The 26,822-nt window shown below is 40.7% G+C and overlaps 1 protein-coding gene across 21 annotated transcripts in view; it reads left to right on the top strand.

The window, feature by feature from the left end:
- The window catches only part of CAMK2B (calcium/calmodulin dependent protein kinase II beta), a 208,684-nt gene that overhangs the window by 146,718 nt on the left and 35,144 nt on the right, over positions 1 to 26,822 (top strand). For 11 of the 21 annotated variants that reach the window (XM_089692420.1, XM_089692427.1, XM_089692417.1 and 8 more), the window contains exons 6-12: positions 9,954 to 10,026; positions 16,303 to 16,405; positions 19,603 to 19,686; positions 21,677 to 21,771; positions 24,224 to 24,346; positions 24,488 to 24,571; positions 24,658 to 24,700. In XM_089692420.1, the coding sequence (XP_089548546.1) occupies positions 9,954 to 10,026; positions 16,303 to 16,405; positions 19,603 to 19,686; positions 21,677 to 21,771; positions 24,224 to 24,346; positions 24,488 to 24,571; positions 24,658 to 24,700 (605 nt within the window). Of the gene's footprint in view, positions 1 to 199; positions 273 to 9,953; positions 10,027 to 16,302; positions 16,406 to 19,602; positions 19,687 to 21,676; positions 21,772 to 24,223; positions 24,347 to 24,487; positions 24,572 to 24,657; positions 24,701 to 26,136; positions 26,212 to 26,822 lie in introns of all 21 variants that reach the window. The other 10 variants (XM_089692428.1, XM_089692418.1, XM_089692424.1 and 7 more) reach the window with 3 other exon arrangements.

Genomic DNA, 26,822 nt, shown 5'->3' with positions numbered 1-26,822 from the left:
TATTTGTATAATTTCTTACTGTTCCTATAACTCTCACTCCCTACATATTATTCATATGAATACCCATTTACCTTTACCCCCAAATGCAAATGTTCCTTCCCCATTTATGTCAATTTCCCACACTCCCAACATGCTCCCTTCTTGTCTGTGCCAAATCATTGCCCCTGTACCCTGTGGGTCTGCTGGTTTTGTTTTACAGTCACTGTCTCCATCAGATATTAGAAAGTGTTTGTTTCACACACTCCTGTGACATTGTGCACAGGGACTTGAAGGTTAGTATTTATGAAGGGCAAGGGGGTGACATGGCATGGGGCCCAGGTGAGAAGCGGCGCATCGTGGGGTTCTGCACCCTTCACTACACTCTATACCATCTGGCTCTGGGGAAACAGTGCATGGGGAGATGGGGTGATGATATGTAGCGATGGTGGGCGTGTGCATCCGGGAGGGCATGAAGGGGTACAGATATTGCTTAACTATGCCCTTAAGAAAAGTATGGACTTACAAAATATAGAGCTGTCTTCTGAAATATAAATTAATTGTCCCTGATCAAACATGTATATCTTGTTTGGACCGTTCCTGTCAATTCAAGGGTACCTGTCACCTACACAATGGAGGCAGTCATTTTGTGAGTGAATATTCAAAAGGTTGAAGGTAATCTTTTTACTACGAACTAGGAATGTCACTAAGACAGGAGGAATCATTATTGAGGCATGAGAAGCCACATGGGCTATTTTCCAAAATGGCTCTCTACTTTCAGTAAGGGACAGGAAAACTCATCATCCTGCAGCACAAAGAATGAAAGGTGCATTATACCAGTTTTTAATTCACACGATTCAGTACATTTTCTGAGATACTTTTAGTATTATTTATTATTATTATTTTATTACAGGTACTTATATAGTATTACCCTGTATACTGATTTTTTCAAAAAAAGAGATCCAATGATAAAATCTTTAGTATTAATCTATATAGTAGTATTTTCCTATTAAGAAATTCAATGGGACCCTTAGTATTACTCGATACAATGATTATTTTCATAATAAAAGATAGGACCTCATATAGCACCATCTACTGGATGATAAAAGGCAGTACATGGCATCATCAAATTTCTGTACTGAATAGCCTCAATGATGCATCTTATCATCAGATCGCCAGAGGAACCTGTCCTACAATATATGTATGCTTGTATGTCATATGACTATTCTGAGTTAGTTCACAATACTCTCTGTTTATTGTCTGTTACCCTTCACTGCCACCTTTCTTCCTATACTCTGTTTGCTTGTTATCCCCTTTTCACCTTGACTTCATTTTATTATTGTCATCCAATAAACAGAGAGTGAGTGAGCACTGTACAGTCAGATGCATTTCAAGTCCCAGCATGCACAGCTCTGTACAGCTGCCTGTGGGAACATGGAGTGTGCAGCAATGCAGGAGGCGTATACAAAGCATTGCATTGCTTGTGACGTGATACTTTGCATCTAACTTGCATGATATCTACTTGTGCTGCATTTAATATACTCATAAGTACCCTTTCTCCCCACTCCTTGAATTAATCACCCATCACTTTCTGACTGTCATCTTCAAAAAGCATCTTCTGTTCTTTATGTTATACATTATTTTCTCTTTAGCGTGTAACCAGCATTTCTTATCTTCTCCCCAACATCTCTTTCTCTGTCCCTCTCCTCAGTCCCTCTCCCCCTCTCTTCTCTGCATTTCTTTTGCTTGTTTTTTGCTCTCTTTGGCACCTATTTTTAGTTTCTCTCCTCCTCCATCTGTCTCTTCTATGTCCTCCCCCTCCTGCGCTCTCTCCTGTCTCTTCCATGTGTCTCTCAGTTGATAATATTATGTGCACACCACTCTGCACCGCATGTCTGCATTTCCTGAACTACGGCACCGTTGGGCTTATTCAAAAAAAGCAGAGTAAAGAGCAATCACGGTGTTGAAAGTGCAGTAATCCATAGCAACCAGTCAGATTTCAGTTTTCTGCTGTCTTATCAGTGAAATGTAAATTCTAATTGCTTGCTTTGGAATACTCAACTTTGCATATTGTTTGCCTAAATAAATAAGCCTGTGTTTGCTGATATCCAGGGACAAGTGTCAGAGGTCCCAAAGTTCCTCTTCCAAAATACACCATCTATCTATCTATCTATCTATCTATCTATCTATCTAATGGTTGCCAACCTTTTAAAAAAATTTCCAGGGTTGCTTGGATGCTAAGTGAGTAAATCTTGATCAGCATTGTTCCAAAGGACTGCAGTCCCAACACATTTTTCATTATCTCACATCTTTTTGGCTTTTTTTTTATATAATACATTTCTTATACAGATTTCACTATATTGAATGCAATCCTGAAAAAAGGGGGATTTTATTCTGTAAGTAGGCATAAATAGAAGAGAGGGCTAAACAAATGTGAATTTCCAAACTCTTTGATTGGCCCTGGAAATTGGGGAACGGTTGGCAGCTATGACCTTTGTCTGTCTACTCTTTTATTTTCATCTCCATTTTCCATCCTTTGTGTCCTATCCTTCTCTCTTGTCTGCTTTGCAGTACTAGACACCGCCTTGAGCTAGGAACGTTGTAGAAGGAACTACACAAATATTATAGTGGGGTGAGGGCTGAGTGCATTTTACTGAAGAAAATGCTTTGCATCATCCAGGTATCTAGGACATACAAGAAGGGAAAAAAGACTGGCCTCAGCCCTGTCTTCTGCTGGAGGCCTGTGCCTGTAAGGCATTTCTGTTTAGATTGACTACAAGATTGTTTGCAGTCCTGTGTGTCTCTGTGATCTCTGTTTGTAACTTTGGACTGTGTTGATGACTTCTGTGCTCCAGTCTTTATGTCAAAAAGATGCTGTAGCTCACCCCTGTCACATAAAGTCCACACATCTAGGATAATCTATAATCCTATTTTTTTTTTTGGCTAATGAGCATTTTCACATACTTTTAATTTTGGGTAACATGGTCCTGTTATGTGTAATGTTGTTGTTCAAAGGGTAAAGACCCATGGGTATTATTATGGGTAACTAGACAATATTTCTTTTAATTCATAAGGCTACTTTCACACTGACCCACGGCAAAAAAGCATATGCCTTTCTTGTCGCATTTTTATAGTGTTTGCCGTGCGATTTTTAAAGGACATGTGACTGAAAAAACACACCAAAAATAGGGGGTTTCAATGGGGAGGTGTGTTTTTTGGGGCACCAAAAATGTAGCAGGCAGGACTTTGAAAAACGTACTCACACCTGATCAGTGTGAAGAGTTCCATAGGAATACCTGGTCACAGGTTTTTCTTCCGCTTTTTTTAATGCAAAAGAAAAATGGATCAGTGTGAAAGCAGCTCAATTGCAAAGCACTGAAAATAAACAGAAAGCTCACAGAATGTTCAAAACAAGTTATATGATATTATTTTAGGCTGTCACTCGGCACAAAAAACAAACATTGATACTATGAGTCCTTTGAAAAACTAAAGTTGCATGTCTGATCTCCTGCACATTTATTAAACCCAGATGACACATTGCAGTCCCACCTAGAACTGGCCCTCTCAAACACATTTCACCAATATGGGCTTGATCACAGATAATCACAATATTGTCTTGAATGTCAAATTGGGTGAAACACCAATGAAAGAAGCATTCCAAGCCAGGGCTGTGGCGTTCTATGTCAAGGCTTAATAAAGTTGTATGAGATCTGGCGTATGCAACTGAGTTCATGTTATATGGTTAGGCTCCCTTTGGCAGCACCCGGATTTCCAGTGGTAGGGGATCTTTATGTGGGCTTGGAGCAGTGACATTTTTCTGCATTTCTGAATGGTGCAATTCTGAGTGATCATGTTTAAACTAAAGAATGGTGGAGTCTACAAGCGGTTATTAAATCTGAGAGGTCTCATTAAAGAAAAAAAAACACATAACAGCGTTCAAAAGCGCCTTGATATGCACCGGCGTTCTAAGTTTATCTTACTGTTGAGCAGAAATGGGGATTTCTGTTTATGCTTTGTTATCCTTTATAAACAGTGTGCTATTAGTCTTTGTACCATACTCTTTGGTTACATTACTACTCTGTATCACCAAACTGGAACCCGTTATATGCTGTGAAGTATATTGGATATTGATGTTACTCCTAAATAAAAAATGCACAAAAAGTGCATTGAAATGTTTTGGGCTGTTGTGATTAATCAAAAGGCTGTGGCTACAGTGCGAAACACCTTATGGCAAGTTTGATCTTTGTTGTGTGCTTTCTTAAATCAAACCTCCTTGCTCACATCTATGCTTGTGGACTCCATCTTTGTGTATGTGTCACGTATTGAAAGCTAGGCATAGCTGTCGAGGTACAAGAGGCAGACAAGTGTGGCTGCAATCCAATTCCCCTAGCAAAAGCAGTAGTTGTATATATTACAAAGACAAGCAGCAGACAAGGAAAAAAAATCACCTACAGATACATTTTTAACTTTTAAATATTTAGCAAAGCCAGTTGGAGACCCTAAAACCTGGGATGCCCTATTATATTGATAGCTATTTTATTTCCCAAAGGGATGTTGCCTCCCACCACGGGAATGGAGGGGAGGGACTGAATAGCAATACCAAGGGTCCATGCACCCTGCTGCTGGTTTAGTTTACAAGTGACCACAGGTTCAGTTTAAACTGTATTTTAAATATTGGGCAGAGTGACTGCTTTAACTGTATGGACCATAAATAAAATGTTACTTCATACTGCTATTTAGACTATAACTAAACTGCCGCTATGTCTGCCATGTATTTTTAAAGTTCCTCCATTCTGTTTGTTACCATGGAAATACAACAAGAATAGGATGTGGAAAAGTATAGCAGGCTGTCTAAGCATCTCAGAATATCACCATGACATCAAACTCTTCACAATCATTCTTTTTATTGCAGCCATATGCAAGATGAGTGATGTGTAATGATATAAAGATGGGACCTATCTTGTATTTTTGGTCAAAAAAATGTATACAGGAGACAGGGAGTACTTAGATAAAAAAACGTGTTAAAATATAACTAATTTCCTTTCCTTACTCCTTTGCAGCATATTGATAACTTTTTTCAAAATTATAGTTGCTCTTTATACCTCAAATCTACCTATGGGTTCAAACTGGCCAGACCTTGCTAAATAAAAAATGCATCTTTTGCTGCAACACCAATCTTCTTCCCACTGCAGTTATCATACATGCAACACTGCGGAGGGGTGTAGGAGTAAAGAGCTATCGAAGTATCGAAGAGGGCTGAAAAGCTTAACTATTGGGGAGGTTGCAGAGATAAGTTGTAGAATAGGGTGCAGAGGTGAGCTGTGGACAGGAGTTAGCTATGACAAGGGCAGCAGAAGTGAGCGGTGAAAGGGGGGAATTTTACGGAGGTAAGCTGCAGCCAAGGAAGGGAGGGGTGCATAGGGGAGTTGCAGACAGGGATACAGAGGGGAATTGTGGATGCGTGGAGAGGTGAGTTGTAGACAGAGGGGTAGAAGCTAGTTGCGGATGGGCGGAGTTGCAGAGATGAGCAGCAGAAACAGGATCACTGGATGACGTTTTTAGCATCTGGACACCAGGCGGCAGCTCAGCATGTGATGCCCCCCTTCCCTCCCATGAACACACCATGGCCAGGCAGCTTCCCCTCCTTTGTTCCAGCCCTGAGTGTAGCAGCAGGGAGGTTCTGTGGAAGCTAGCAGGAGAGGTGTGCTAAACACAGAAGCAGGCAGTACATAGTGGTGATCTCAGGACCAGTATAGAAGGTGGCGAAACAGAGTTCTGCAATGTCTGGCTGAAAAAAGCTCTGGTTCAAGCAAGCATGGTCACTATTTAGAAATCAGCTCCCTTCTTCGTTCAGATAAGGGTGGGTCTATACTGCTGAGGTGGTGGTTAGCATTCAGGCTCTTGCATATCTGCATCTGCCCTGTTTCCTGCTGTCGCTCAGCTGAAAGGCATCAAATGTGGTTATGGTTTGGACTGTTCACAAAAGGCCACTGAACCACAAGGTGCATGGCAACTCAATCAGTTCATTTAAAGTGCATTTCTCATAAATATGCTTTATTAGTTGTGTTTTGTAAAAAAATACACAAGGTGCCTATATTGTTAAGTGTATCCAACTCATGGTCAATGATGTCTAGGATTCCTGAACTTGGGGTTCACTTGGGGATGACTTGGAGTTATGGCACATCTTCACAGGAGCCTCACTGGCCAATAAAGATACCCATCTCTTATTGTGCAAAGCAGGTGTTTAAACACTCTCAAATGACCCAGGCTGCCAGGGGTTGTAAGGGAAGTGGCGTACCATAGCTTTGAGTAGGAATCTATGACAAAGCCTTTCTACTTAAACCAGATGCGTTCAGGGTATCCCAGGCATTACCAAAAATAATTTCATTGACTTCATGGATATGTTCTACCATCCATCATTTCACTGTCCTGAAAGACTTTTTAGATTATTCAAAGACAAACACTAAAGAAGCGTTTCTGTCTAAGAAAGGCAATAGATGGAATCTTATGTGTATTGTTTAAGAGGACTGTTACTTTTAAACATTTAAATGGTGTATAGGTTCACTTTAATTCATTTTGCCCTAGTCATGAAGGTTCTCTTAAAGGTGAACCTCAAGCCAAAACGTGAAATGCACTGTTGAAATACATACATGCAAATCTGTCTTAACATGCCAAAAGATATGTAATTCTGTGTATTCACGCATGTGATTTCCCCCCAGCCCAGACTGCATCATCAAGTTGGTGACACCACTTTTCTCCATCACAGTAAAGCAGCACAAACTGGTCACAAGCAACAAAAATTAGAAAAAATGGGAAACCCTAGGCAGCATTAAAGAAAGTCTTTTGTAGCAGTAGGCCAGTGATAACAGTTTGGGCTCTCAGCTAATTACTACTGCTGTCACCTCTATTTTCTTTTACCCTTAGATTTACTATGCTGTTTTACAACCAAATCCTAAATATTAGCTTCTGATTGTAAGATAATTTATACAGTGTCATACACAGCATTAAAAGTTGTATTGCATAATGATGATGTAAAAAAAAATTACTGTGCTAAATGAACCTAATAATCATATAGAATGTTAGAAAATAATGTTCAATAGCATCACAAAGTATAGTGGGTTTAATTTACTAAAACTGGAGAGTGCAAGATCTGTTGCAGCTCTGCATAGAAACCAATCGGCTTCCAGGTTTTTTTTTGTCAAAGCTTAAAGGATAAGTTCACCTTTCTACAAAAAATAATAAATGCAAATTTTTTTTGCAGGTAAAAAATGTGCATTTATTAATTTTTGTATCAAGAGCCTGGAAAGCATTGCACCAGCGATCAGCAGATCGCTTGTGCCATGCAGGCCTCCTTCAGACTGCCAGTGTATCATACGTCCCCTTTGGGCAAGCCGATACGTCTGACAGGAAGAGTCAATGAAATATAAAAGGTGCAGCGCTAAAGTAATGAATGAATCAAATAAAGTACTTCTAAAACATGTGCATATACATAAATAAATTATAAATGATGATAAGGTGAATTGAAGCAGCAATAGAACGAATAGCAGCAATATTAAAAAGCAGACACAGTGAGGCGCTCTGATCAGCGCTACCAGTCTAAAGTGTGAGAGTTCATGAATTATAAATATAGCAATAATTAATATACTGATAAGTGTGGTGATGGTATTTGTGACACTGAGTGGTTAGCGTTGGATGATATAAACTAAATAGTGACTGATAGTTAACATATATCAAATGACACAATTGTGATAAACAATACTTATAAAAAAGTCAAGAAAATAAATCCGTGAACAGGTGACATCCAGTGCTGGTGAATCCGTGAAAAGTATTCCTTTATATGCACTCACCAGAAGTGCATATAAAATGCGCATGAACAGCTGGTTTCTTCCCCGGGTAAGTCAGGCAGCACACCCATCAGCCATAGGACCATGAAAGCCCAGGATGATCTCAGATAGGCATGATGACACCAAGCAGCATGCAAACCGCAATGAGAAATCCTGAGGAGTTATCTCACAAAAGAGCCAGAGAAAATTGGCTAATAGTGTAGTACTTTATTAAAGGTACAGAGTATCCATGTGGAGAGTACAAACAGTATAAAACAATGCACTAAGATGGCCGCCGGACCTTCGTGCTGCCCCGGCGGCGTGACATCAATGTGCAGGCTACTTCCCTGAAGAGTCAATGAACTACCACAGCTCTCACAGTGCCATGGTAGTCCATTGACAACTACAAGGCTGTCGGGACTTGTAGTCCATTTATTCACAAAACACTGTAAATGAATGACATGGCCATGTGGGCGGAGCCCCGTACGGCAATGCTATATTTAAAAATGAACAGCTAGTACGCGGGACTTCTCCCTGTACTTCTATCATGGGGGGGGGGAATCGGGCAGAACATGTAATATGTTCCCAAAAGGTGAACTTATCCTGTATTTGAACAGACTGTACTTAGAAGCTGATTGGCTACCAATCACAGCTGCACCAGATTTTGCACTCTCCAGTTTTAGTAAATCAACCCCAGTGTCTCTTATTAGATGATTGCTTTGTATAATATGTGATTGCACGTTTTAGATTTTCATACAATTTGATCTCAATCTCAAACCATAGATTGTTACAGACTGTGAGATGTGTCCACTCTACCAAAGGCTACCAAACAGATTCCTTACTCCAGTCATTCATGGCTCACATTTAGCAGGAACTGGCTGAAATTTGAGCTGTGTGTGGCCCTGTCAACGTCACCTGGCTCGACAAACTTCATTTAAAAAAATTAACAGGTCGTGTGGAAAATTGATGGTCATACAGCGACTGCATCCAACCAGTACCGGGTACTCAGACAGCAGAAGGTGCTTCAGCTGTCAGAATACAATAGCCAGCAGTGTAGACTTCTCCATCAATGCTGTTTAGCATGAATGGGGGAACTGAGTGAATTTTCTTTATCAGTCTGCATAGCTGAACAATAGACATCTACAAGCATATGGCTTTCTGGCGTTTGTAAAAAAAACCAGTGTATCTTTGCATTGTGTCACATTATTATTATTATACAGGATTTATATAGTGCCAACAGTTTGTGCAGTGCGTTACAAAATGAAAGTAGACATTACAATACAATTTGGTACAAAAGGAAACAGAAGGCCCTGCTCGTTAGAGTTTACAATCTAAGCTGCATTCGTGGTTGCATTGCTTCAGTGCAGGGAAAGCAATTAGATCACAGGAGGGATGCCATACCAAAGGTGTTGGATGTTTTTGTGAAAGACCTTATATTTGAACGGTTGCCCTAGGAATTTACTTCATGTAAATCAGCATGTTAACATTATCCGTTGATTTCCTATCTCCTATCTATAAAAGCAAAATATGACAAAGTGCACCTGTCATGAGAGAAATATGAGGGCTATCTTTACATTGCTGGACTTTCCTTCTAACAATTTTCCAGTTTCCTGTTTGATGCTGGCTTCAGATAACGGACAAAAGAAAGTCAAATTTCCTCTGTTCTGGTTCTAGCTGAATATTTGAAGCCAAAGAATTAATGTTGCAGCCTGGTAATTAGCATTCTCAGAAAGAGAAACCAGACATATAAATCTCAACATTTGAATTCCTTGATTTCTATCAGCATAATAGGCAATTCAGAATAGGAAGTGTATCATTTTTAAAATATTTTGTTCTTGCTTCCATTCAAAAAACGTACAGTCATGCGATGTAACAGGAAGTATGTTTACAAGTAAAACTGTGTGTATTGAAAACACATAGAAAATGTATTGAGTGAAAAAGTATAATTGAAATGAGCATGTGAAATGGTGAATGTACAAACTCAGGAGCAGTTTACACCTTTACCTGAAACAAGGATTTTTAGACCCCATCCTTTGCAATGATTAATTTTGGTTGGCAGACATCCCTTCCCTTCTCTCCCGCCCCTCCCCTCCTCCATCAGCTCGCAGGGTGCACACAGATCTTACTAACGCCCCCCCTGCTGTTTGCACGCAGTCATTGCATCCAGCAGATTCTTGAAGCAGTCCTCCACTGCCACCAAATGGGGGTTGTCCACAGGGACCTTAAGGTGAGTTTTGTATCCCCCGCCCATACCATCTCTTTTCCATGTGCATGTCAGGCTGGACATACCTCCATACCCATCTCTCACCCTATGCAAGCCTGCTGTTGGTTTGTTGCCTGCATGCTGGTGGCGAGTTGTCTCTGGCTTTCTTTGTGGATGTTGAAATAGTTGTGGTTACCATGGCATGTGAAGGTTTGCAATGGGAAAGCAGCTTAATTTGGGGGTGCATGGCATGTTGAGGGCAGCGATCTTTATTTTGAGCTATTCTGCGTGGTTTTGTGCCCAAAGTATATACTGTACCTGTATGTTTCTTATATGTACTCAGTGGTTCAAGGATCGATTTGTATTTATACCACCATTATACCAGTCTTCTCCATCCTTTCAGAATTTCCCCTGCTCAGCAACAGTATGCTCACCATCTCTCTAAAACCTGTCCTTTTTCTGCCATCTGTTGTGCCACCCAGTCTTGGCAGTATAATAGAGGTGCTAGTCACAGAGCTGGGCATTTGACTCTCTGGGTAGCAGAATTAATTAGTGTCTATAGAAAAAAAAATTCAAAATGGAAAGCTTATTTAGAAAATTCGTGAAATGGGGAAAAAGACACTACATAACTGTACAGCACTATCTGTAAAAGCAAACTTCTGCCCTCCTGCCAGACGTGATCTCCAAACTCGCAGCAATTTGCATTTCTGATCTGCTACTTCTGGGCCTATTTTTTTCTTATAACTGAGCAAGTCTCACCAGGGAAAAAAAGCTCCTCCTTTGAGAGCCTTCAGGAAGGACAAAGAGGGAAACTGCCTAAAAGAGGATGTAGCAGAAATGTAGACCTCACAGTGTTTTTCGCATCAAAAGTGGAGAGAAATCTCCTTGGTATGTTTCATAACAGTACATAAGGAGAAAAGAACAATGTGGAAGGAGGAAATCACTTTTGAGAGAAAGGAGGCTTTAGGCTTCAGGACATTTACACTATATTGCCAAAAGTATTGGGACACCCTTCCAAATCATTGGATTCAGGTGCTCCAATCACCTCCATGGCCACAGCTGTATAAAATCAAACGCCTAGGCATGCAGGCTGCTTCTACAAACATTTGTGAAAGAATGGGTCGCTCTCAGGTGCTCAGTTAATTCAAACATGGTACCGTGATAGGTTGCCACCTGTGCAATAAGTCCATCTGTGAACTTTCCTTGCTGCTAAATATTCCACGGTCAACTGTTAGTGGTATTATAACAATGTGGAAGCAACTGGGAACAACAGCAACTCAGCCACAAAGTGGTAGACCATCTAATAGACAGAGTGGGATCAGCGCATGCTTTAGCGCACAGTGTGCAGAAATTGCCAACTGTCTGCAGAGTCAATAGTTAAAGACCTCCAAACTTCGTGTGGCCTTCAGATTAGCACAACAACAGTGCGTAAAGAGCTTCATGGAATGGGTTTCCATGGCCGAGCAGCTGCATCCAAGCCTTACATCACAAAGTACAATGCAGAGCGTCGGATGCAGTGGTGTAAAGCACACCGCCACTGGACTCTAGAGCAGTGGAATTGTGTTGTCTGGAGTGACAAAACGATCTTCTCTATCTGGCAATCTGGTGGACGTGTCTGGGTTTGGCAGTTGCCAGGAGAACAGTACTTGCCTCACTGCATTGCGCCAAGTGTAAAGTTTGGAGGAGGGGGATTATGGTGTGGGGTTCTTTTTCAGGTGTTGGGCTTGGCCCCTTAATTCCAGTAAAGGGAACTCTTAAGGCGTCAGCATACCAAGACATTTTGGACAATTTCATGCTCCCAACTTTGTGGGAATAGTTTGGGGATGGCCCCTTTCCTGTTCAAACATGACTGCACACCAGTGCACAAAGCAAGGTCCATAAAGACATGGGTGAACAAGTTTGGGGTGGAGGAACTTGACTGGCCTGCACAGAGTCTTGACCTCAGCCCGATAGAACACCTTTTGGATGAATTAGAGCGGAGACTGCGAGCCAGGCCTTCTCACAAATGCGCTTCTGGGAGAATGGTCAAACATTCCCATAGACACACTCCTAAACCTTGTGGACAGACTTCCCAGAAGAGATTAAGCTGTTATAACTGCAAAGGGTGGGCCAAGTCAATATTGAAACCTATGGACTAAGACTAGGATGCCAATAAAGTTCCTGTGAGTGTAAAGGCAGGCTCAACAATACCTTTGGCAATATAGTGTATGTCCTTGTGGAGCATAAGGAAACACTGTTTAGAAGATAGGGACACTAACTCAAAGACCTGCTGCAAGTGAGATCAAAGAGATATTCCAAGTAGGTTCAAAAGACGGCCACTGAAGAGCAAAAAAAAACAGGTTAAGGTCCTAGTGAGGAACGTATAGAGGGACCCCACCTAAGGAATAGAATGCCAGCGGTCTCTAAGACAGAACAAGGGCCAAGATTTTCCACTTGATGTAGTTCAAAGGCAGATGCTGGTCAAGACCAGACTGGAGGATGACAGAATGGGGTTTATTTACTAAACCTGGTTGACTCAGAATCTTGTCCACTTCTGCATAAAAACCAATCAGCTTCCAGGTTTTATTGCTGAAGCTTAACTGAACATGCTAAGGTTAGAAGCTGATTGGCTACCATGCACAGGTGCCCAAGATTCTGAGTCAACCAGTTTTAGTAAATCTCCTATAATGTGTCCCATGGAGCACTTCCTAAGATGGAATTTTCAAGCCCTGCAATAGGCACAATAAGCCTTCCAGGTCCAGCAATGACTTCTGAAGGTTGGATCCATTTGAGTCTCTGAGGAGTCTGCACTGTCAACTGGATATTGGCACACTAGGCTTAGAAGGACTGGTCCTTTAACAGGAGATCATCCAGGCATCTCACAGTGTGAATTCCTTGAGAGCAGAGTAGAGCTAGAACCAAGAAGGGGTCTGAGGAATGGGCAGCCCCCTAATACGACGCAACAAAGCAAAGACTCCATTCCAAAAGCCATGCAGCTGTGGACATTCCCACCAGACATGACACATGGATCCATTCATGCCACATCCCCTAAAACCGAGGAGAGAAGCAGATGGATACATTTTAGCTAAACACGTTGGAACCACATACCATCAGGTAAGTAATTTCATGTTGGCTTTTATCAAGGTTACATTCATAATGCCAGAGTCAGGAAACACTTATGCCATTCTTCAGCCTCGATCTCTTCTCCAAGATCCTTCTCCCACTCAGACATGTAAGTGAAACCAGATTTTAAAAGGCCCAAAGTCCATGACCTATGGCTTCTACACCACAGGTTAGACAAACGCCATCCTGGTTCTGCCCTCCATAATGGTCATACCCCAAAGAGATCTTAAGGGATAGGGCTCCACCACCAATAATTCACCACTCTGGCCCTGTGACTAGCTCAACATGATGCACTACATGCCAAGGATAGTGCCTAGGCAGGATACGAAGCAACATTGAAGGCCAGCCTTGCATCTTCTTCCAGATAGGAGCAGGTAAAGTCCCTCAGGGCCAAGCCTAGGAGTAAACCAGTCCAAAAAGCTGTAGAGAGGGAGCTGCAGTGGCTAAAGAACAGCTAGGAAGTGTGAGAGAAGAGTCTTGAGAAAAAAAGTCAGAACTTAAAATTGATCAGCTGCTCTCGGAGAACAGATATTGGTCATTTAGGGAAGGTGGTAAAAAACTAGGGCTTCCCGAGAATGAGAGGGTTATTTAGTGGATGTCCTCATAGCTTTTTTTTGTCAGTGTCAAATCGCCTGAAAGTAGCTGCATAAAACCCATGGTGGAAGGTGGTTCTTCTGAATAGGAGCACAAGAACTTGAATTTCAGCAGCTCATACTCCCTACAGTCATATGCCCAATTTTCTCTACACTTTTTCTACACTCTTTCCAAAACATGTCAAAGTGGATGCAAAAGTAAGTTTTAGGTTTGATGTAAATCATAAGCAGCTTAAAGCAGAATTAAACCCAAAAGGCAAGCATTTATTATATTGCAGCTTACCAATTTTTAGATGTGATGGCTGCAGTTTTATTTTTTTGGCTTTCTTCCTTTATTTTCACCTGATGATCAGGCCAGTAAGTGTTGTTTTTCAACAGAATAAGCTCTCCTGAAAATGTAGTAGTTAGAGTGTTGGGGCAAACCATTTACCACTGACAGGGGTGCTTGTAATAGCCAGCTTTTATTATTTATGTAAAACCTTTATCCCTAAAGAAAAAATACAATTGTTGTTGTAACTGCTTATGTAACTGCAGTGTGAGCTGGAGTTTGGCTTCAATCAGATTTGTGTATCTAGATCTGCTAGTACATCTATCACTCTCCTCCACTCAGACTGACAATGCTGCTGTCCAAAGGTGCCTCTGTGCTCCTTCATCCAAAGTATAATACAGGAGGTCAGAGGCCAGATCACCAAGTGAAAACAGAGGGGAAAAAAGCCTAACAAAAAAGAAAACTAATGCAATCACCACATCTAATGATTGGTATGCTGCAATATATTACAATTTTGGTTTCAGTTTAATTAACTTAAAAGCATATCTAAATAAGACTTTTTAAGGGTTAATTTCTATAATTTCAAATTGCATTCCTGCTAGTAATACACTTGCTGTTCTAGGGCAACCTTTCTCAACCAGGGTGCTCAGGCACCATGGGGTGCCTTGAGGTTTCTTCAGGGGTGCATTGGCAAAATGTCTAAAAATTGACCAAAACATGTATACAAGCCAGGGGGTGGAACAAACCTGCCCTTTAGTTACACAAAGCCACAGGTTTTCATTGTGTACCATTACGACTTTCTAGCAGCTGGCATCCTGACAGCCAATTACATCATCAGTAAATAAGGAGGTTTTCAGCCACCTGCACAGCATCCTAGTTTGATCTTCCCCTGCCCCTCTCCACCAGTGCTGGGGTCACATTATCTCAATGATGGAGAAAAACTGAGGGAGAAGAGAAACTTTGAAATACTAGACAGTACCAGTGTGCAGAAGTGTATTTGCTTTGGAAGAATAAATCACATCTAATGTTGAGTGTCCTACATGTGTGGGTGTTGCTGTGTTATATAAAACTGTTAGAATAGCTTTTCACATTTTAGAATGGGGTGCCCTTTTAAAATTATGGACAGTCTTGAGGCACCTCATTTTAGAATGGGGTGCCTCAAGACTGTCCATTGTTTTAAAGGGTGCCTCGGGACTGTCCATAATTTTAAAGGGTGCCTTGACTGAAAAAGGTTAAGAATCACTGTTTTAGGGTAGCAACACTCACTGGCCATACTGTATCTATACGTTTGCAGCCATGTCAACCTCAGCTACTCTCCTGATTTCAACTATAAACACCCTGCTTCTCCATTGCATAGGGAGGGAGGGGCTCTTTAGTTCACATAAGCTATCTAGGAAAGTCAATAACATTACCTGCGTTTTTCTTTCAGTAAGTTATAAAAACACTGCATTTTGGGTATTTTTCTATACCAGCATAACACGTAGTTAGACTGAAAAAAAAAAGAAAACTAACGCAGCCACCACATATAAAGACTGGTCAACTGCAATATATTACACTTTTGTTCTTGGATTTAGGTATCCTTTATTTAGTGTAACTCCTTGAGCAGTAGAAATGCAAATCTCAGAAGTACCTAAAATCATAGTGAATTTTTAGCCTGCCCATACAAGCCCTACATTCAGTTATGTTTTGGCTTTTAACTACTCCTACCTTGGTCACCTACTATATTTTTTGTCCCCATTCTTCAGCTTAGACTGATTTAGATTAGCCTGGGCTGTAGATTCACCAGGGAGGACTTTTTACTTTACAGATTCAATGTATCCAGCTACTTGTTGACTACATATCTCTTCTAAAGTCTGGATGAGAATCCAACAAAACTGCTACAGGGGCATTTTAATGTTAGTGCTCACATTCTACATAGCTTAACTAACAAATGTCAAAGTACATACACCATCAACACTACAAAGCTATTTGCCTAAATACATACAAAGAACCTCTTCTGCTACTGTGATAATCCCCATCATTGTAATTATAGTAAAATAACAAAATTAATCTTTTTTTTTTTTTGAGAGGTCAAATCTGCGACTAGATTATCAGGTAAAAGAGATGGAGACCATACAGTCTGATAAAAGTAAGGAACCAGACCTCCCTTTATGAAATGTTGCAGTGAAGACAAATCAGCCTTATGCTGTACTCTATCATTTCTCAAGCATATTCATACAACTCCAAGTCTGGTCGCCTTTATAAAGGGAACCTTATTCCTCCTGGGTGACTGTAAGATGCAGACAATGAACAGTGGCGATCTGTCAATGCAACTAACCACATTTCTGTTAACAACAGCCAGAAAACCTTCTCCTTGCCAGTAAATGCAAAGGAGCTGCTGTGAAGCTGGCGGATTTTGGCCTGGCCATAGAGGTGCAAGGTGAACAGCAGGCTTGGTTTGGTAAGTATGGGAATATATTAATGTTTAAAGTTGACCAAAACACTGTTATTTCTTTAGCCATTTTACCATGTTACTCACATGATTATTCCTGCCCTGATGGTAGGCCCATGAGCTGTAAAGTATTGCATTTTAGGGGCAGGGAAGAGGACATGCCTACTTTCTAGAACTAGGACATGGAGAGAGTGTAGGATTCGCTGATAAAGTATATAAGATCTATGCTGACCGCTTGATGCTACATATTTTAAAGCAACTCAGTCACTAAAACACATAATAGGAGACCATGAATTTGATATTTTCCAAAGTGTCAGATTCTGCAAGATATCCAACTAGCATTTTAACTTTACTATTGCAGAGATTGACAGTGTAGGCAGCAGTAGAGGTGAGTATTTTACCTCTTTGCAGGAAACACCACTTTATTTTGAACATTTTAGCGAGTCACACTTTTTAATTACAATGCTCCATGTTCAGGGGAGGACTGACAACTCATGGGGCCCCCGGGCAATAGGGATCATGGGGCCCCTGTGCCCTTGCCCAAATTTAAAAAAGCCTATGAAAAAGGTACCAGGGGCATCTCATGGGGCCCCCTACTGACCCCGGGCCCTCGGGCAGTGCCAGAGTTTCCAAATGGTCAGTCCAACCCTGTACATGTTGCCACTTATTTATAAGTATACCTAAAGTGCATCTATAGCCACAACTTTTTTTCTAATTTTGGATGGAGTGGCAATAGTATGGAATCTTTCGCAGGTTTTTATTGCTGTACACCTCCCCCCCCCCCCCCCCCCACTGGGCAGATTTACCTTCTATATTTGTCCTGGTGGCTATTGTCACTGAAATAAAGAGCAGTGGAATATATGTTTAAGTAGATCTGGAGAGATTTCCTTACACTTCCTATTTTGCCTACAGGACATGAAGTGAAAGGAAATCTCTTTAAAGGTCCTTTTAACTCTTTCGCTGCCAGGTCCGTATGTTGTACGGACCTGACAGCGGGGCGTTTTACACACAATCCAGTGGCTGCAACCACCAGGATTGTGTCTAAAACTGATAGGCAGACTCCTGCCTGTCAGGTAGAAGCAGTCTGGCGGCTGTGCTGCCAATTGCTTCCACAGCCCCTGGTAACGGTGCCCTCAAGCACGTGCACTCCCGCCATGTATTTCGGGCTCGGCTTGCTCATCTGCGGGCCCAGGGCCGACATGGCGGGTCCTGGTGCGTGGAGAGGAGAAAGGAGAGCAGACGCACGTCCACTCTCCTTCTTACTGTGACCTGGAAAGTGACATGTATGACGTCACTTCCGGGTCACCGCTTGCACTTTCCCTGGCTAGACTAGCTGGGGAGAAATGTATTGCAATGCAATCTGCATTGCAATACATCCAGTGGAGCCCAGAGGAGACATGCATGTCTTATTAAAGAGAACTTGTCACCTAAAATTCATCACATAGCGGAATTTTTTATTGCAAAAAATAAACTTACACCCAAGCACATAACATCCCTCCCCAAATAGGTTTTGAGGTCTCCCACCCCCACATATACGTACATACAAAAGTAAATGCAGGCATCAGTGTCACCTTACGCCTGAAGACATCAATTGCAATACTCATGTTACATATCACCATGCATGCCTGATGACCTGTAAAGGCTTTTGAAGAGTCGCCTATAGAAAATATAGGGTACTGAAGTTTGTTGCCATTTCATAGGCACACACAAATTTAAAGTTTGACATGTTGGGTATCTATTTACTCGGCACAAATTCACTTTAGTGTGTTTTTTACTGAAATGTGTTTCCTAGACTTTGCTGTAATATCGTGTGACATACAAAATTGGAACTACCACTATTTTATTCTGTAGGGTGTCTGTTTTCAGAAAATATATAATGTTTGGGGGTTTTGTGTAATATTCAGCCTAAAATGAGCTTTGAAACGTGTGCAAAAAAATGCAAAAACAACTCTGGCAGCGAAAGGGTTAAAGACGACCTCAGTGTAGCAGCAGTATTAAATACCTACCTTTAAACCCATTCTGAAAATATTGACTATTTAGCTTTTCCCAGGACTAAAAAGCACATAGTTGTATGTAGTGCTGGCCAGGCTATGAGTCCACTGCACATACACATCGTTTCCCTTATTCATAGATAAAGCTGTACGCCTAAGAATGATTGTACGTGCCAAGAGTACAGCCTTTTCCATAGGAATGGAGTAAGTAGCATGCATGCACAGGGGATGCATTGCCTGGTCAACACTATTTGCCCAAAAGGTTGTGTGATGCCAGACAAGGGTGCACAGTGAAGATCAGTGGATGGGGTGGCTGAAGGTAAGCATTTAACCCTAAAAATGGGTTTATTGGGATATACACAGGGAAAAACTGGGAGGCATTTTCATTATAGCCTAGTGAAATAAAAAAAAACTGTTGCCTAGAGAAAGACAGAAAAGTAATGGACATAAGCACTAAAAACTTTTTTAATACAGTATTAAAAGCACTTAAAACTTTTTTAATTAAGTTTTTTTTGTTTAACAATGTCTGTTGCAATTCTGATCTATAGTATGTGAATGAAAGTTCTGGTATTCATGGATGGCAATCAGCCTGTGTGAATGAGATGTAAGTTCACAACTCTGCAAAATAAACTGACTTTAGCAGTCCTGATGGGCCCTATGCCAGAACTAAACTGAAAGGTGTAATCCAGGGGCTAGAGTTTTACTTTAATACCATAAAATTACCAATTACTGAATCACAAGAAAAGTAATATCTTTATTCTGCTTTAGTGTCATATTAGACACAGTTTTAAATGTAACAGTAGCTGCTTCCTTTCTTTGAAGTGACACAAATAAAAAAGATTTTTTAAGGTCAATGTGCAGTAACCCATAGCAACTGCTGAAATCGGATTCGTTGCTCTTAGCCTATTAGTTTTGCTCTGTGTGCTGCCTTAAATAAGCCTTTAGGTTTCCAAAAATATAACTATCTCTGTAGAAATAGATTGTCAGATATTTATCAGGGGGTTATCTTGGTAGATTTCATCTCCTTCCAAATGTCTTCAAAGTTCATTGGATTAAAAAAGAGCTGTGCCTATAATTCTGAGCACAGAAAATATCTTTCACGCACCATTTCTCCTAAGTGAGTACATGAAACAATCCCCTGGCACATAGCTCTTTGTATAAACTACTGCCAGCTGGAGATACGGGAGGACTCTCATTATGTTGTTTCTGTGCCAGGTTTTGCTGGAACCCCAGGGTACCTGTCCCCAGAGGTGCTCCGAAAAGAGGCATATGGAAAACCGGTGGATATCTGGGCATGTGGTAAGCAGACACAAGTTGCAGTGACTGTGGCTGTATAATAAAAACACCATATGGACGGTTCTACCATTCTCACTTAGAATTCAACATGTGTGTTTTCAGAATTGATTAAAAGGCCTTCTAATTGTCATTCTGATATAACCAGCATGATACAGACTTAGTTTATAGATTGCCAAAGACATGTATATACAACAACTGTAAATACAGTGAACCTTATTAAATAAATAAAATACAAAGTTGTCAGACATAGTGATTGTCAATAACCCAGATTCTTTTTTGCTTCACAATAACAATGTAATAATGTTTCACTAAGAATAACAACTGTCCTTGAACTTACTGAGACTCAACTATCCACTGTACAAAATCATCACATCATGTTCAGTTACAGGCTAACTCCACCTTTTGTACCATGTTACATGTTACCCTTGTATTTGGTACCATGTTGCAGATGGAACCCCCAAACTACCCCCCCGTGACAGTATATGAGGGTTCCCCTGCGACCGCTGTCACTTTTGAAATTGGTATGGCTGTGTGGGGCTCTAAGATCTGTGAATAAATAAACTACAGTCCCATCTTCTCTCAAAAGAAACACAAGTACGGTAATCACCACATTTGTAGCCCACTGACACTTTCTCCAACCTAAAGCCCATACCTTGGTATGGACAGAAGGTGCAGGAAGAGTCTGCAGGAGCCTGCCACTACACCTGTGATACACTGATCACGGGTGCAATGCTTTGCAGGCACCTAAGCAAAAAAAAAAAAATAATAATAATAATAAGCTTCCATGCACACTAGCTTAAAAATAAGCTCCTAGCAGCTAATTATGAGAGTTTCTTTTCTGCCACGAGAAGCAGATAGTGTTATCCTATGTGTTCATGCACACCTAAGGGTCTGTAGGGTATGACTCTGGGGGGGGCCCCAAGCCATTTTTTTTTTAATTTTGGCGTTGGGTTCCCCTTAAAATCCATACCAGACCCAAAGGAGGGGGGACCCTATCACTGTTTTTTTCTCAAATTTTAATTGCCAGCTATTCTTTTGTTTACATTCAGCTGTCAGCAGGGAACCCCACTGACAGCTGATGAGTCATCAGTTGTTAAGGATGCGGGCGGCCGGCTTGCCACCTGCTACTTAACAACCAGCTGTACACTCCGAAAAAGGCCAGCGCAAAAACGGAAAAGCGCTGGGAAAAAAACAATCATATGAGCGTTTTTAATCCAGCATTTTTCCAGTGTTTTTTTTTCATTTCCTACAGGGAGCCTAAAAATAAATGCACTTTTTTTTCTTGCAAATTTATGTGCATTTATTATTTTTATTTTCTAAAAGGTGGACTTAGTCTTTAAACACTTGCTTCCTTGTTCTTCATTCCCTTAGCTCATATGGAATTTAAAAAAAGAGGGAACTGTGAACGTCTCATGAGTTAGTGATGGAGTGAGCACAGACACCAATGTGTCTTAAAGCTGAATAGCCCAGACAACAATCCTGATTTAGAAACTCATTTAATTTGAATATAAGCAGCCTTCCTAATTCCATAAATTGAAACAAAATTACTTGTTGGGGCAGGTATGTTCCCAACACTGATACATGTCCACAACACTTATTTAACTGAGGAATCCACTCAGATGAGCGGAAAGATATACAGTATTTAACATTACTAGACATGTTTAGTTAAATGTGAACTATTAGCTATGCTATGACCTGGATAAATGAAAACCTTCACATATAAAAGGTTACATTTAGAAATGTAAACAGTTCTGGTATTAGAAAGCATGTAAAAGTTAAGTTGCTTAGAATGGAGATTTTTTTTCAAAGACTATGCCTGACATTGGTATTTCAAACCATCCTGCAGAGTTTAACCTACAGGGAGGATGAGTACAACTAGCAGGATGTCCATTACTTTGAGAGGTGCTAGTTTTATGGTCTCCCTATAAAAGTGGGCCTTTAATGTTGTATATTGGAATTTGGAATTTGATTTTTCTGTGTATCGTCTCACTAGGTGTTATCCTCTATATTCTCCTGGTTGGATACCCTCCATTTTGGGATGAGGACCAGCACAAGCTATACCAGCAGATTAAAGCTGGGGCATATGATGTGAGTTATACTTGTCTGCTTACCTTATTTATAGATGAGTTTATTTCGTAACTCAGTACAGAATCCAGATTGCTGAGATAAAAATTCTGACTGATTGGCATTTGTTCCTGGACTGTACGCACTGCTAGTTGTATTAAATTATCAAGCTATTGTTTTCACATAGGGGTCTTTCACCAAAAATAACTGAGCATTAAAACTCATGCACACACTACATGTGTTGTTTAATAAAATATAAATTTTGGATTTTCAGAAATATTGATATATATATATTTCTGTATATGAAATATACAGAAATATATAAACCCTAAGAAACATCACAAGTTCATGTTTAACATTTTAGGTCCTTGCATTGTATGAAACGTTTGCAGTATTAGCTTCTTCACTGGTATATCTTTCAAAATACAGACATCTTAGTCCATAAATTGAAAGGTTGGTCCCATGAAGAATACATAAAACATGATATCAAGTGTCGGTGCATTATCAGGTAGTGAAAATTATGTACATGTAACACACTCTAGTGTGCTACTAGAGTAGTATAGGTAAATTTATTGCATATGACTCATGGTAACTCTGTGAGTCTGTAATTAAGTTTTTAAGGTTACTGCAGATCAGGCTGGATGGCTTAACAGGTTTGCCAGGTTCTGGAGGACCATGGAACTTTTCAGAAGCCAGTAGGTAGAAGCAGAGGGGACCTAATCTGCATGTCTATGGGAGCCTAACCAATCCCAGGTTTGGAGGCCCTGGTAGTGTGGTGAGACCAACCCATAAATATGGGAGAGTCAGGCTGGCAGGAGTCAGGTGAAAGATGGAGTCCCCTAGGTCTAGGGAGGCTGGCCTCCAGGCCGGGCTCAGGCTGGCTCAGAAGGGTCCATTCAGCATCACTGCATGAACGAGGCCTGGGAGCAGTGACAGCAAGGACGACAGAGTGAGTACATGAGCACACCCAGGAGTCTACAAGGGGAGAGACTGTCACATGTAGCAAGATTTCAAAGGACAGCACTGTGCTTAATCCTTTATCCTTGTCCTGGAAGATGAAGGCTGTGAAGCTTGGAGCAGTTCTACAGAAGAGAGGAGACATCTCTGCATGTAGTTTGCAACAAGCTAAGCTAACTTTCAGAGGGGTTGCGAGTCCCTAGGCTGTAAGGAACAGTTGCTACTTATCCGCTTTCAAGGAAAAGAACAGTCCAGGATCTTTTCTTTAAATAGGGAGGAAGCTGTCCCTTTGTATTGGTTCAGTCAAGTTGGGAATTCTATAATCCCTATTACCCTATGCAAGTTATATCCTCTAATGAATAACAAAAAAAAACAAGCTTATGGGCTGTTTGGTGACTGTGGATGCAAGTGTGGAAAATGTGTGTTGCTTGGTTGTGCGAAGCAAAGAGGGATACAGAAACACAGAAGCCCTCAAGAAAGCCCTCAAGAGGGAAGCGCTACATACACATGCCTGCTAGAAACCTACATTTGTTTAGGATTTTGTTTACATTTCTCAACTCATATGCTCTGTGTAGCTGCAGAAATCATGGTAAGGGCCTTTGTCAAAAGACTTCTGCTCACTTCAAACAGGTTTTGCATTTCCATAAAAGTCTTTGATTTCAGATACATCTCAAACTGATACCCCTGAAGTCCAAAACCCATCAATACAGGCCTTTTATCTGTCCATACATGGAGGAATCTAAACATTTGGAATTGTGAAATCAGAAGGAAAGGGCAACCTTTCCTTAACTATGAGACACAAGCAGTATTTAAATAATGTTTTTGGATCACCCTTTTGCTGCCTATGAGGCAGTAAATAGGAGACCTAAGTTATCATTTCTTTGCTTTATCAGTACAAATTAATTGAAAATTGAAAACAAATCTTAAACTCAACGAATACCTATCACTGATTTCAGAGATCCTTTGATGTAATCATTCTTGCTCCACAAATGAGAAGATTGTCAAACAACTGTATTAGACATGTTAACAGCCCAGCATTCATGTCCCATGTATGGACAGATGCAGAAGATCATAAAAGATGAACAGGTAGAACTCCTCTCTTCACACAACCCTCACTGTCTTTATCACTCACTTGCCTGTAATATTCTGCAATTATTCATTTCTAGTATTCCTGTACTTGTTTCATGCATCACTGTGAGTCTCCTGCTTCAAAGATAAGAGATCAGTGAGTGGAATGCTGTATAAGAAATTATTTTGCAGCCAGTTCTGTGAAACAGATATCTTGGACTAGTATATTTGTTTTATTGAAGGCCTATGTCACACTAACAATTCTCTTGCTGGTGGTCCACTCACCTTCTACTTTGGCATCACACCCTCAATGGCCAAACCAGTGAGATGCCCTTGTTACAATCATGATTCTGCATTGTTTTGGCCAGCAAGGGAAAAATCTCTTAGAAAAGGGTCAGAATTGGTCTGACAATTTAGCAGCTCTAACTGACACATATGGATATCTCTACAGTTCCCATCTCCAGAGTGGGACACAGTGACACCAGAAGCTAAGAACCTGATTAACCAGATGCTGACCATTAACCCTGCCAAACGTATTACTGCTCATGAAGCCCTCAAGCACCCATGGGTCTGCGTAAGTAACCCATATATTTACAATCGTATGATTGCTGATACTGGCCACTATGACATCTGTCATATGTGGCTGGACTGTACAGCACAATAGGAATTAGCTTGGGTATTATGTGCTACAACTTTCCTCTCTGTCTCCTTACAGCAACGTTCAACTGTTGCCTCCATGATGCACAGACAAGAGACTGTGGAGTGCCTGAAGAAATTCAATGCTCGTCGAAAGCTGAAAGTAAGTGTGGTTCCAGCATGCATTTCTGATCTGTGTCACTTTCCCATGTGGGTGCCATATTAATCCACCTTACGCTATTTCTATAGGGAGCCATTCTGACCACTATGCTGGCAACTAGGAACTTTTCTGGTAAGTGATTCCCTAACCTAATATGGGAAATTTTCTACAGGCACTCTGCTAACCATATATACATGCTGTTATAATAGTCTACAGGACCACTGCTGACCTATACTGTACTGATGTATGAGGAAACTCACACTCCTACAATTAATCTTACATAATCCAAAACCAGATTTCAATAAAAAGTGCTGAACACCTTTAGATAACACTGATCTGCAGGAAAATGTGATATTGAAAGACAGTTTAGCCTTATGTTTTAGGGATAAGTGATAAATATTAACTATCACAAGTGCTAACAGTGGCATAGGCGTTTGAGCAAAGATGTCAACCACAATTAACATTTTCTGGAATGGCATCACTGTGTACAACAAGACCACTTCATCTTCTACATTGGATCTCTTTTATTACCAGTGTGACATGCTGCAGAGCCTTCTGCTATACTCAATACTATGCATTTGCAGGGTTAACTTTAAGGCCTCATGTATACTAAGCGTTAAAAATGCTTAAGGAGCGTCTGCCTTTTTTTTCTGCCTCTAAACACCCCTCCATGTTAGCTTATGTGTCTATGCACACATAGGCGTTTAGAGGCGTTTTGAGGCGGAAAAAAATTGCCAGAGAGTCCAGGAACAGCAGCATTTTGACACAAAAAAGCGTTTGACCTGTGTAAACTTGCATTAACACTAGCGCTTAAGCGTTAATTTGTTTCATTGGCCATTGTTCTAGCTGCATTTCTGATATGACCAGTGATAGGTTCAGCAGATTTGATCTGATTCAAGTGAAGTCCTGCAATGTGGTCTCTGCTAATAATACCAATACACAGATGAAATCACTTTTTATAAAAAGCATATAACACTACAAAACTTTCCTTAAAACAAGCCATCATTCACTTATTTTTACAATCCATGTACAGCAAAGCACAGGCCAATGCTTTACAATTATGGAAGTGCACAGGAGAGCCCAGCACTTTACATACAATGGGGCTCATTCTGATGTGACCAACTCAATGTGCTGCAGAACTTTCTTTAATATAACCAGTTACCAGTGATTCATCTCTTTGTGTAACCATGTGGTGGAGATAAAATGCTTTTCTCTCTGCTCTTATCTTTTCTTTATTTTAAGTCTGCCTTATTCTATTTACTTCATCTCTCCTCTCCTTCCCTCTTTTTCGCTCTCCTACATATTGTTACCCCCACACATCACCTTCTGATTTTTTGTCTCTTGTTCTGCCTTGTTTGGACTCTCCTGTGTTCATTTGTACTCCTCTTTACATTGAATCTGTCTTCCTCTCTCTACCTTCTGTTATTACTGGTTTATTTCATATGTTTGTATATAACCAACCTCCTGTATCACATCACTGTTAAATGTGATCTATCTAATCACCACTTTCCTCCATTGTTTACTTTTTTCCTCCGTCCCCTTTTCTCTGATCTCTGTCATTCTCACAGTGGGCAGACAGACCACAGCTCCTGCCACAATCACCACTGCCGCCACTAGTACAGCCCTGGGGTTGGTGGAACAAGGTAGTAGTGTCCACAGGGCACTTCCCCTCCCTCTTTACACCTGCCCCTTCCCTCCCCTCAGAAGTGACTGCATGTAGCTGCTTCTTCCTTAGCTGCCTGCCTGAGTGGAATAATGAAAGGAGACCGGCTTGCAGGTTTGTCCTGCAAGGATTAGGAAGAGATAGAAGGGGTTAGAATCGACTATACTAGGGTTTTTAATATACCAGTGCTATAACATTGACAAAGTACTTAAGTGTTATCTTTTAATGGCCAAATGTGGAAGGTAAAACCTATACCAGCCTGTATTTTAATAGATTGTCCCATATATACTTGGCTAGTTGGCTCCTTTTCTTTTATGTGCTAATCTGTCTTTGCCATGTTGAGGTTATTTACAGTGCATTCACAAATTATTCAGACCCCCTTCACTTTTTTCAATTTTGTTATGTTGTAGCCTGATACTACAGTTGTTTAAATTCATTTTTTTTCTCATAAACACTCAGTACCCCATAATGACAAAATGAAAACATGATTTTAGAAAAGTCTGTGAGTTGATTAAAAAGGAAAAACTGAAATATCACATGTACTTAAGTATTCAGACCCTTTATTCAGTACTTTGTTGAAGCACCGTTAGT

The sequence above is a fragment of the Staurois parvus genome, unplaced genomic scaffold, assembly GCF_062004578.1.
Source record: "Staurois parvus isolate SC_StPar_1 unplaced genomic scaffold, SC_StPar_1.0 ptg000586l, whole genome shotgun sequence".
NCBI lineage: Eukaryota > Metazoa > Chordata > Amphibia > Anura > Ranidae > Staurois > Staurois parvus.
The sequence above is the reverse complement of the archived record's forward strand: the minus strand, read 5'-3'. Positions and strand labels throughout refer to the sequence as shown.